Genomic DNA, 10,589 nt, shown 5'->3' with positions numbered 1-10,589 from the left:
CTAAGATCGACCTCTTTTTATTTCTAATTTATAGCTTAATGACTACAAAAAAAATGGCTTTTGGATTTTAGAGGTCACCTTTGTAATGAACTTAAGGCAAACCTTTCAAAACGATGCCCACAATGGTAAAGAGCCACTAGGTTCTTTCTATATAGAATCATATATTTTGATCAAATATGAATTCGATCGAACCATATTTTGATTGAACTATATATTTCAATTTGAACTATCAAAAATTATACGAGACATTGTTTTTGCTGATGTGGCACTATGGGGTGTTTCTCGAACCCCATATTTTGATTGAACTATATATTTCAATTTGAACTATCAAGAAATTATACGAGACAATGTTTTTGCTGATGTGGCACTCTGGAGTGTTGTATAATACATTGATTAAAGTGTATTCTATGTACACCATATAGCTTGCAATGCAACTTATGTCTTGCTCATCTTAAGTGCATGGGTGCTTTGTGTTTGTGCATTTACCATGTCTAGAACTTAATAGAAATTATAAACACGTTAACAAAATATACAAATTGAAAAGGTGAAGCAGATCAAGATGCCATTTTTCACTCCTTTGCTTTCTCAAACAAGAAAGCGACCCCTTCTATGGTCGATAGTATTACCAATATGAGTATGGATTGCTTCAAAAGAAAAAAGGTTTGGATATCAAACTTTGGAGCATGTGTTTTTTAATGCTCTGCTAATGAAGTTGATGTAGCCCATATCCAACAAGAAATCCTACCATTGCGCCCACAACCTTTGACCAATAGGGAGATTCTTTTGTGGAAATGGATTCATTTGGATCTTATGATTTTTGGGTTGAACTTTTTAAGGTTGCAATTCACTTGATCAATAGATCACTGAGTAAAACACTTGATCACAGTTCACTCGATCAATAGATAATAGAGTAAAACACTTGATGGTGTAATTGCAGGAGAAAGCCATCATATGATCATTTGGCTATGGAGAAAGTGGTGAGATGGGTTATTGCTTGTGAATTTGGTTTATGATAAAACTATCCATGATAGTGATGTGATATTCAATGAGAAGAAATTGCACAAAACTCCTCACAAAGGGGTTGACATGAGGATGGTTACATTATAGAATGGTATGACAATGAACAAAGATAAAAAGTTGTTCACGTGATAGGGTGAGTTGAGTATGCACAGTGCACACACACACACACACACACTTTTTTTTTTGTTCACACACACACTTAACTTTTTTTTTGGGGTCTATTATTATAAGAATAACAAAGAGTTGGGGGTAAGATTATGAGTTGAAAGGCCGGACAGAACACAACAAGCATGAGCCTGCATTTTTTTTTGCGTTTTTCTGTCAGTTTTCTGCAATTTCTGCAATTTCTGTTTTTTTGCGTTTTTCTGCATTTTTTTAATTGCTGCGTTTTTCTGCGCCAAAAAAAAATAAAATTAAAAAAATAAAATTTCGGAAATTAAAAACGCGAGCGAGTGGGCGGCGATATTTTTCGAAAATAAAAAACACGACTCTTAAAACGTACGGGTTGGTTTGTATAAAAGGTAGATCGAGATCATTTTCCCAAGCCCAAGCCCAGGCCCAGGCCTCAGTCCTCAGTCTTATGATATATACTAGACTCACTCTTATATATATACCCTACTCCCTCAAGAGAGAATGAGAGCATGTGGGACAAGTCCTCCACTCTCCTCCTTTCTCTTCCCACTTGCACCCTTAGACTTTCTAGTTTGGGCCTAGTTCCCTACTAGAAATTGACAGTTTTAGGAATTCCGAGGGCATAGAGTGACCAAACGGAGGGCTGTAAAGCACGGCACGACCCTCTGACCGATACGCTCGTTTCGAGCTATCACACGGCCCATTCCACGACACGCTCAAAAAAATCTAGCAAAAAAACAAACAAAAGACACGCTAAAAACTAGTCACAAGGCCTCCTAGAGCAGCTTTTTGACACCTTAGGGTATCAAAAGCACATGCACTTACGCTCTGGGCGGGTGCTAGAACACGAGCATATTGAGGGTGCCTCTGTTCATACGGAAACCCATTACCCATCCACGATAAGCTCTAGACCCTCAGCGGGGACACAAGGTAGCACCACCCAAGACCCTAAAATAGCCGCTAGTGATTCCTCCTCCGACTCAGAAATCATGGAAGCATACCCTAACCAAAACACTGAGAGAGAAGGCCATGCACCTCCCGAAGCTCCACAGCCTAGTACTAGTATGTTTAGCCGTTTCATGGAAACATTAGGTAGAGCTACTCGCTCGGAACCTGATGCAAATGAAGCACACGAAGAGGATGGGTTGGACTCTGACACACCTCTACGATACCCCATTGAGTTAAATAGTGCCTATGGAAAAGTGCTATATAACGCCTTATTGGACACGGGTGCTAAATACAATCTGATATCCTATGGGGTGTGGTGTCAGTTAGGGAAGCCACCTCTATCTGAGAGTATTATCCAAGTCAAGGGTGTCAACAAGAAAAAAACTACGGTTTTTGGAATCTGGCACACTTCTGTCAGTTATGACAATGGGGTGGTAGCTCAAGACTTTTTGGTCATGCCTACTGGAACTATGGAGGGTAATATAAACCTAGGCCGCACGTGGATGATAGCCACCAAATGCACTATTGATTGGGGGACTGGGGGTGTTACAACGCAAAAACCAACTCTTAGCCCTACCACTCAAGCCATAGTCCCTGAGATATTGCCCAAGGAAATAAAACCCAAGACATTGCATGTCCAGGAGGTTAAACCATACGTCCCCATAGCCCAACTCTCTAGAGCTTCAACTAATGTAGTTGAAAGAAAGCTTGAGACACACAAGAACCATCCTAATATAACAGAGAAAACATACAAGTGGGTCCCTAAAACCTCTGTAGTGAGCATGGTTGATGCAAAAAAATGGAAACCTAGTAAGAACCGTACCACTCGCTCCAAGAAAAGTAAGAAAATGTTGCGATGGATCCCTAAACGACTATTGGAAGCCCAAGGCTACTATCAAGGAAATGATCAAATCTGGGTGCCAAAACGTAGATTGTGCTCTTACCTATCACCTGACCCAAGTGAGCCCAATCCCGTAGCTCCAAAACGAATCAATGATCGTGAAAAGAAAAAAATCACAGAATGCTACACACCCGCTCCTGAGCTAGTTTGGGTACCAAAGAAAGAACGATTTGTTCCACCTAGCTCAGGAAGGGGGGAGTCCCATGAAGATTCTAGCTCATCATGTAATACATCCATAGAGGTAAAAGCTTCTACACAGCCTCCATCTATAGTAGTGGACCTCAATGAAGCTACAAAAGAATCCACACCTCCCAGTGTTCAAGAATCACCTGATGAACCACTTCAAGTTCGATCCTGGGAGAGTACCTTACCACCCTTGCAGCTTGACGAGGCACCTAGGGTAATAGAAAACTACTGGCAAAAATCCTCACCTATTACCAACTGGAACAATTGGTTTCAAAGGGTGACAAGCTCATTTCAAACGGTATGATCTACCCAAGGAAGGGGGGAGTGTTTGTGGACATCCATCATTCACTTGCTTCCCTCTCAACCTTTTTCCCTGACCTCTTAATCTCCGATCTTAGGGAATGTATATATATAGCCTTATACTCACAAAAAAACAAAAATAGTAAAGAGCAAGAGCGCCTAGCAATGAGAGAGCACCCTATCAGATCTTACATATAAGTCCAAATTCACCGTGTCAAGTCAAGCAACACACAAAAACAACTCTTATGTTTTAAAGGCCTAACCAAATCTATCTGTCTTGTCAGAAATGGCTACTTCACCAGAGGCATGCACTTCTATTTTTGATGAAAGGTACCCCTTGTCTTTTCAACAAGTGTTCTACGTATGCTACCCTATACTTTCTTGCGAATGGGATTTGATAGAGAGCCTTGCATGTGAGAGAAATTTTGAGGAGTTAGAATGGCTGATACGTCTATGGCTAACTAGTGATCCCTACCCAGTGGCGAATGTGTCTCCAATGGCACATGCTTATTCTTTTGCACAAGATGAGTATCCACGCATCACGAGGTTCTTGATTACCATGCTTGCACAAGAGGATGATGAAGAGGAACTAATAGAGACCGAGGAAGACTATGGCCTCACGGACAACAATTTTATTTATCTAGATGATGAGGATAGAGGCCTAGCCTTAGGGTGGCCACCCGGTTTATATAATATCCTCTTTCCTTGATTCTAAAAGGGGTGACAGATAGGTAGGTTAGGGGTCTAGATTGTGTTTTGAGTTTGTTTTTTAGGAGTTTTAATTTTTCCCACTGATGTGCCTCCTGGAGGTATTCCTTTTGTTTCCTAGTGTGTACAGGAGCGTGTTGCTATTGATAGGATTTGGACCTTCATGGAACCTTCAAATCAAGCGCGACCATCAACACAAACAGGTGTTTCTTGTCCATTAGCATTGCCCTTATCTTTTTTGCATCCATGTTTGTCTGCTTTGATTGTGATTGGTAGCATACTATTCAGCGCATTGGCTTAGTATCCAACATTTAATTCAATGCAATCTTTTGTCATAATCACTTGTTTAGGTGTAAAAATCAAGCAGTCCGACTAAGCTAGTTTGACCAAGCTAGGTATTAGAAATCTTCTCTTAATACCATGGGGAATGCCTTCCTAATAAACAATGGTTACTTAGGTTCTTAATCCGATTTAGGCAGCATTGTATGAAATGTACTAGGGCTTTCTAGTGGGCTTAACACTAGTGACCTTTAGCTTAAGTATTATAAAGGGAGTTTACTAATGTGATGAGCCTGGGGAGTGTATCAGTGTTATATGACCCCCCAAAGTTACAAAATTAAAATGATGAAAATGAACAAGCAAAAAATCAAAGTGCCACAATGTAAAATTTTAAGCTGGAAAAGAAATCTCGGCTTGATTTGGTACTTCACTCACATGTATCGCCTATGGTACTAGAGCCCTAGAGGTTCCCAGTGTGGGCGCTTTTCCTTGAAAAGCAAAAAACCCAAGGCATACAAAATAAGCACCCACTTCAAAATTGAATCAGTGTGAAAAGACCTTGGGGGGTCAAAGAAAAAGTAATCAGCCAGGCGATGATTTCATGAGAAATTCCTTTTATGGTAGCTTAACTACAAGGTTTTCTAGATATAGCCTCTAGTCAGCCCTTGAACATGAATACTTGGCTCTCGCGATTAAACAACTTAATTGACCACAGAAAATTAAGAAGCTTACCCATGGTATTAATATTCGATCTCTAGTGCTTTTCGACCGTCAAATTAGCGACCCCAGACTTGTTTAATTTTTTGCCTTTACATCTGTTTATGCATTTGATTACATTGCAATTTAATGTTCATTGCTGCCAAATTGTTTGAAATTCTTTTACCAATCAATTTGTCTACCTAAAACTGCATATGCTTTTTAAGAGAATGCATTACTGTGCCAATGTTGTTTGATTTTGCAGTGACTAAAGAAGGCTAAGGACATTCATCTCAAATGCTCTTCCACCTCGACGACCCAGCTTCAACTCAATAGCTTCCGAGGACGGAATCTACATCAGGAAGGGGGGCATGTTAACCCTCACGGCTCACGGACACCCATCACCTACGATGGACGTGTATAATGTATTTGGTAGAGTCAGGTACCGGGCTTGTCGGACCAATAGGGAAAGGTAGAGTGATCGCCAATGAGAGGCGCACTTTAACTTGGACATTCAAGGGATTAGTTGGTTAAGCATGGGCGCCCAAGTGTGAATGGGGTGAGCTCCTATAAAAGCCAACTAAACCTAATTTTTACTCATTCTCTCATTTGTGCAATTGAAGAGTGCTCTTGCTCCATCTCCATCTTCTTCTTCTTCACCTCCTTGTGTGTGTGTGTGAGAGAGAGAGAGAGAGGGAGAGTGTGTGTGCGATCGAGCATTGCGAAGGCACGACGGCGGCGAAGCGGTTGAGCGCGGCACGACTGCAGCTTCTTCTTCATCGCGGCGAGGAATCCACCACGAAGGCGAGCGTAGAGCGGTGAGTGACACACCCTTTGTTTTCTTGAGCTTGCTAGTTTAGGCTTGTTGTGTGCTTGGAGCCGTTTGTGGCTCGCATACGGTGTATTGGCAAGTCCCTTGCTTCGACAGTGCGGCAAGGAGCGCACAAACATTTAATTAGTTGGGTAAATCTAGTACTAGTTATTTCAGTCGGACGAGGGGAAAACGCTCTTGTCCGATTATGGGGGATATGACAAAAGAAATAAGTTAACATAGCCTCTTTCATATTTATAACTCACATTGCTCTCACTTAACACAAAATCGATTCAATAAGGCTCCAAGTGATGCATTTAGACTTCACATAGCCATATTAGGCCATGATATTCCACTTTGACCATCCTTGTCTCTTTTTACCATGGTTGAACGAGCTTTGATCTTGACTAAGGTTGACCATACCATAATTGGCATGTGGGCACATTTGGGCATATAATATGGGCTATTATGTCATAAATCATGATCAACAAAATATATTATTTTTGCATTAGAGTACAGACCAAAGCTATCATTGGACTTGGTACATCCATAAAAGAAGAACACGAGAAAGCATTCACAACAAGCAACTTTGGTAAGAATGTACTTTGTGGTTCTTTGTCTTTTGGAACTCTACTTCCTTGGAAGTCCCATTGATGGCAAGGTCGAAGCCATGGTGCCATCATATGAAGTAAGCCCTTGAAGCTCCCAAAGGCATGGGACTCATCTGAAGCTCCTTGGACACCATATATCGCTCCCTTGAACTCAATCTAATAGTAGCATCAATCGAGAATTTGCATGTCAATAAGCTTGTCCAACTCGGCTAGGAGGTGGACTTGCACCAAATCTCGAACCTCCCCACCATTTTTTTTTTTTGGGGGGGGGGGGGGGGGGGGGGGTGTGTGTGTTGTGCGAACAATCATGAAGATGACAAAGTTTGTTTGAAGTCGACCAACCTTTCACCTTAGGGCTCATTTTCTCTTCCATCGATACAAAATCTTGGATAGACATCTCCGTGGAGGTGGGTGAGGGGGTTGCAACAAAGTCGATTTGTGGTAGTGCTGAGGTGTCCATTGATGCCTACTACTACTAAGAAGGGTTCAATCAAAAGAAGGTAATAAGGATGGTCCGTGAGACTGGACGAGCATGATGGGGGCTACGAGGCAATGAACAGGAAGGAGGGGATTGCTAGGTGAGCTAGCACGAGGGTGAGTGTGAAGTGGGGCTCCGGGTAAGCCGACAAGACACCAACAGAAACTTTTGCAACAGTCCACTTTGAGTGAATGCATTCCAAGTGTCTTGAGGAAAATCCTCTAAAGTCTAATTGTAAGGGAAGGAAGCATCAAAACCACACAAAACCTACTTTACAGTGTTATTTATATTGCCTTCAGGATAGATGATCATCTTGCCATGCTTGGAAGAAATCACTAGTAGCAAGGTGAGCCCGTCTCTGCAAACGGGTCCAAAGGGTGTGCAAGGAATGAAGGTCCTCTATGAGACCTCCTCATGATTCTTGAAGGGCATTCAGATTTGAGAAAGCTATACAACTGTAAGAGGGAACCAATGCCTGAAGAGGGAGGGAATTGCAAGGGGAGGGTATTGTCAATTCGCACACAACTTAGTCAAAAAAACCTTGGTCTAGTGTAAGGCAATGGTCACGCGAGGCTTAGTTGTGAGTTGTTTGAACAAATAACTAAGCTTTATTCTTGGTCACACACAAAAAGGAGCATTAAATGACTTACTAAACCTACTCGTTGTAACTATGCAGAATTTGGCATAGTTGTGAAGTTGAAGGCATAGTTGGGAGGATGAATGAATAACTAAACCTCGCGTGACCATGCAAGAGGCTTAGTTATTCATTAAATGCTTTCTCTGTGCATAGTTAGCATAGTTATCAATAACTGATAACTAAGCCTCGCGTGCATAGTTAGCATAGTTATCAATAACTGATAACTAGGCCTCGCTTGACCATGCTGTAATCCCACTTAAAAATTTTGAATTGTACCTCCAAGTTTTCAGTTAAAGCTACAAATTTAGAAAAATGTAAATTTGTGCATAATATAAGAGGCTATGTTTCATGTACACCTAGCCGTTGGGGTTCCCCAAGTTATAAATTCGGGGCAAGCGTGTAAATGAAAGTACAAACTATGGCTCAGCAGGGAACGAGAAGGGGCCGAGGAGGACGCCCACGCTTCATCTTCAAGCAGAGTACGGAGCCCCTCTGATTCCTCGGTTGTTCTTGGAGAGAGCAAGAAGCAGAACTCACCATTAAAGCTACAGGGGCCCGCTTTCATCTCCCCTCCCCTTCTCGCCCACCTGCAAGAATCCATCATGTCTAGCAGAAAAATGCGCAAGATTTCCAGCTGGAAGGTAAGCGTTTCTAAGCTTTTATTTACCGTGTGTTAGATGGCTTCTTTTCTTCTCTTTCATTTTCAAGAAGCAATTTTCATGGTATCCTAGCTACGAGGGCAGACTACGAGGAATTCTAGCTTCATGCGCTGCCATGGATGCAAAATCATGTCCATGGGAAACTGTGGATTGATGCCAAGCATTGGGTGGGAGAAGAGAGCAAAGGCTGTCAGTTTGCATATGGATTGTATGTGTTTCCAATACACACTTCATCATTACATTTTTGTATGCTTATCGAGTCCGTGACACACAAACATTAGATAGGAGGTAAGTCAAATACTACTGAGTCTGTGTTGTTTGTCCCCCTCGATCAGCGGTTGCACAATTGGTACCCATGACATAGCCGATTGAAGCCCATGTTGCCTAGTCTGGAAGACTTCTGCATCAAGTCTTGGGGTAAGGTCTTAGAGCTTTACGTTCACCTACAAGATGCTTTCACTCCCACGTACGGCTTTTCTCACATGCACTCAGGCCCTTGGTAGTGGGTTGGCCGACCTTTCACCCTCTTGGTAGGGATTCTAGGCACCTATAGGTTTTGCACCAGGCATTTTGCCCATTCAGTCGGTGTGCAATGCACTTTCAGTCGGTGGAGGACTTGTTGTTTTAGACCAGGCAGTGCTTGCTTTTCATGTGATTGGGTGATATCCTTATAATCAAGTAGATGTAGTTTGTATGTTGCTTCTTCCTCAGCTTCGTCACTAATGCTCGAGCATACAGGTACAGGAGTCCTACCGATAGTCTCGTATCACCCATCTCACGAGGTCTCCTTCTCGCAAAGGGCAGAAAGGCACTGCAACCACTTCCCACTTTTACCCCTCCGAAGGTATCTTTCCCTTTGAACTCACTCAACTACCTTCCACAGCAAAGGCCGTACGAGAAAAAGCAAGAGAATGTCACTTTTTGTTTTATTTCTCTCATTTTCTCTTGAATTGATCAGATTATTGCCATTCTTGCTATTTGTTTCATAATCAGGGATTGATTGGAAATTTATTAGCTACTAATGCTATGCAACTTATTTACTTGAAGATTGTTCTTTTGTAGTCTGCATGTGTCCTAATCGTTTACCTTTTCTTCATTACATTAATAGGTTCTGGATCCGACTTATGACGTCGCAGGGAACCTGTGAGTTGCATTGATGTTGTGTGCCAGAGAGAGGGCAGTGATGAAAGGCACATATCAAAGGCATACAGTAAGTAGGAATACTGCTTTGTGATGGCAGCTTTTGTCAATGGAAGAGAGAGAGAGAGAGAGAGAGAGAGAGAGAGAGAGAGAGAGAGAAACCATGTTGACGTTTCATAATACGCATTAAATGGGGACACACAAAGGTGGATTTGTCAACTCTCTCTCTCTCTCTCTCTCTCTCTCTCTCTCTCTCTCTCTCTCTCTCTCTCTCTCTCTCTGTCACACACACATTTTTAGGTAATTTAGCTGTGTTTGGGACTTCAGTGCAAGTTATGGTTAATCAAATGAAACAATCCTTAGCATGCCCTCCTTTATCCAGTTAGTTGGGGGCATATTCACCAGCCAAACGAACGCCCTTTAAGAATCTGAGATCTTTCACAGCAAGGGCATTTACGAAAATTGAATGCTATGTGGGCAAACTAGTCTTTGGTTGAGGCTATTGGAGTATAATCAGGTCACTGTTCCGAGTGTATATGGTGTTGACGGCCACTTCTACCATTCCTAATTCAGGAATGAACATTATGTGGCCATTATTTATGAATGTTGGCACTTAATAATATGGTCTTGTTAAAGAACCAGGTCCAGACTGTTTCTCACTGATGGCAACATTGATTTCGGTAAAGAGAGACTTGCAACGTGCGTATGAGGAGACTTGTGATGCGTGTATGATACGAGTTTTGTAGAGGTATTTAGCCAGGCATACTGTCAGTAGGACCAAAGACGGTAACCAGTATTTATTACTGAGGTAAGCAAAACTCTGGAGTCCACAATAGCATATTTTTTATTTGCTCTCGATTTTTCATTGCAACTCTACATAAATTCATCGAGTTTTGGGGAAAAAATGGTAACATTTCTTGGAGATACAGCAGAGATTCTATTCTTTATTTGATGGGTGGGAAGGAACTCTGAGTAGAGTCAAAAATTCAAAGCTTTTTTATTTGCCCCATTGTACATGCGATTTGTGTGTGCATGACCTCCTCTTCAAATTATCTTGATTGAGCCCAATAGCTCTCAAACTGG

The 10,589-nt window shown here is 41.9% G+C and overlaps 1 protein-coding gene across 2 annotated transcripts; it reads left to right on the top strand.

Moving 5' to 3' along the window:
- Positions 1 to 7,541: 7,541 nt before the first annotated feature.
- Positions 7,542 to 9,725, top strand: LOC147455554 (uncharacterized). 2 transcript variants are annotated; one of them, XM_086514311.1, is made up of 4 exons: positions 7,542 to 7,621; positions 8,259 to 8,348; positions 9,105 to 9,210; positions 9,475 to 9,725. In XM_086514311.1, the coding sequence occupies exons 1-4, from the start codon at positions 7,542 to 7,544 to the stop codon at positions 9,511 to 9,513; spliced, it is 315 nt and encodes a 104-aa protein (XP_086370437.1). In that variant the 3' UTR covers positions 9,514 to 9,725. The 2 variants fall into 2 exon arrangements, 1 of the variants encoding a protein (XP_086370437.1); XR_015188381.1 differs by lacking the exons at positions 7,542 to 7,621; positions 9,105 to 9,210; positions 9,475 to 9,725 and adding exons at positions 8,439 to 8,574; positions 8,702 to 9,097 and having other exon boundaries at positions 8,107 to 8,348.
- Positions 9,726 to 10,589: the final 864 nt, after the last annotated feature.

Source organism: Adiantum capillus-veneris, chromosome 6 (genome assembly GCF_014529385.1).
Source record: "Adiantum capillus-veneris isolate H3 chromosome 6, ASM1452938v2, whole genome shotgun sequence".
NCBI classification, from domain to species: Eukaryota; Viridiplantae; Streptophyta; class Polypodiopsida; order Polypodiales; family Pteridaceae; genus Adiantum; species Adiantum capillus-veneris.
This window is presented reverse-complemented; position numbering and strand designations above follow the sequence as displayed.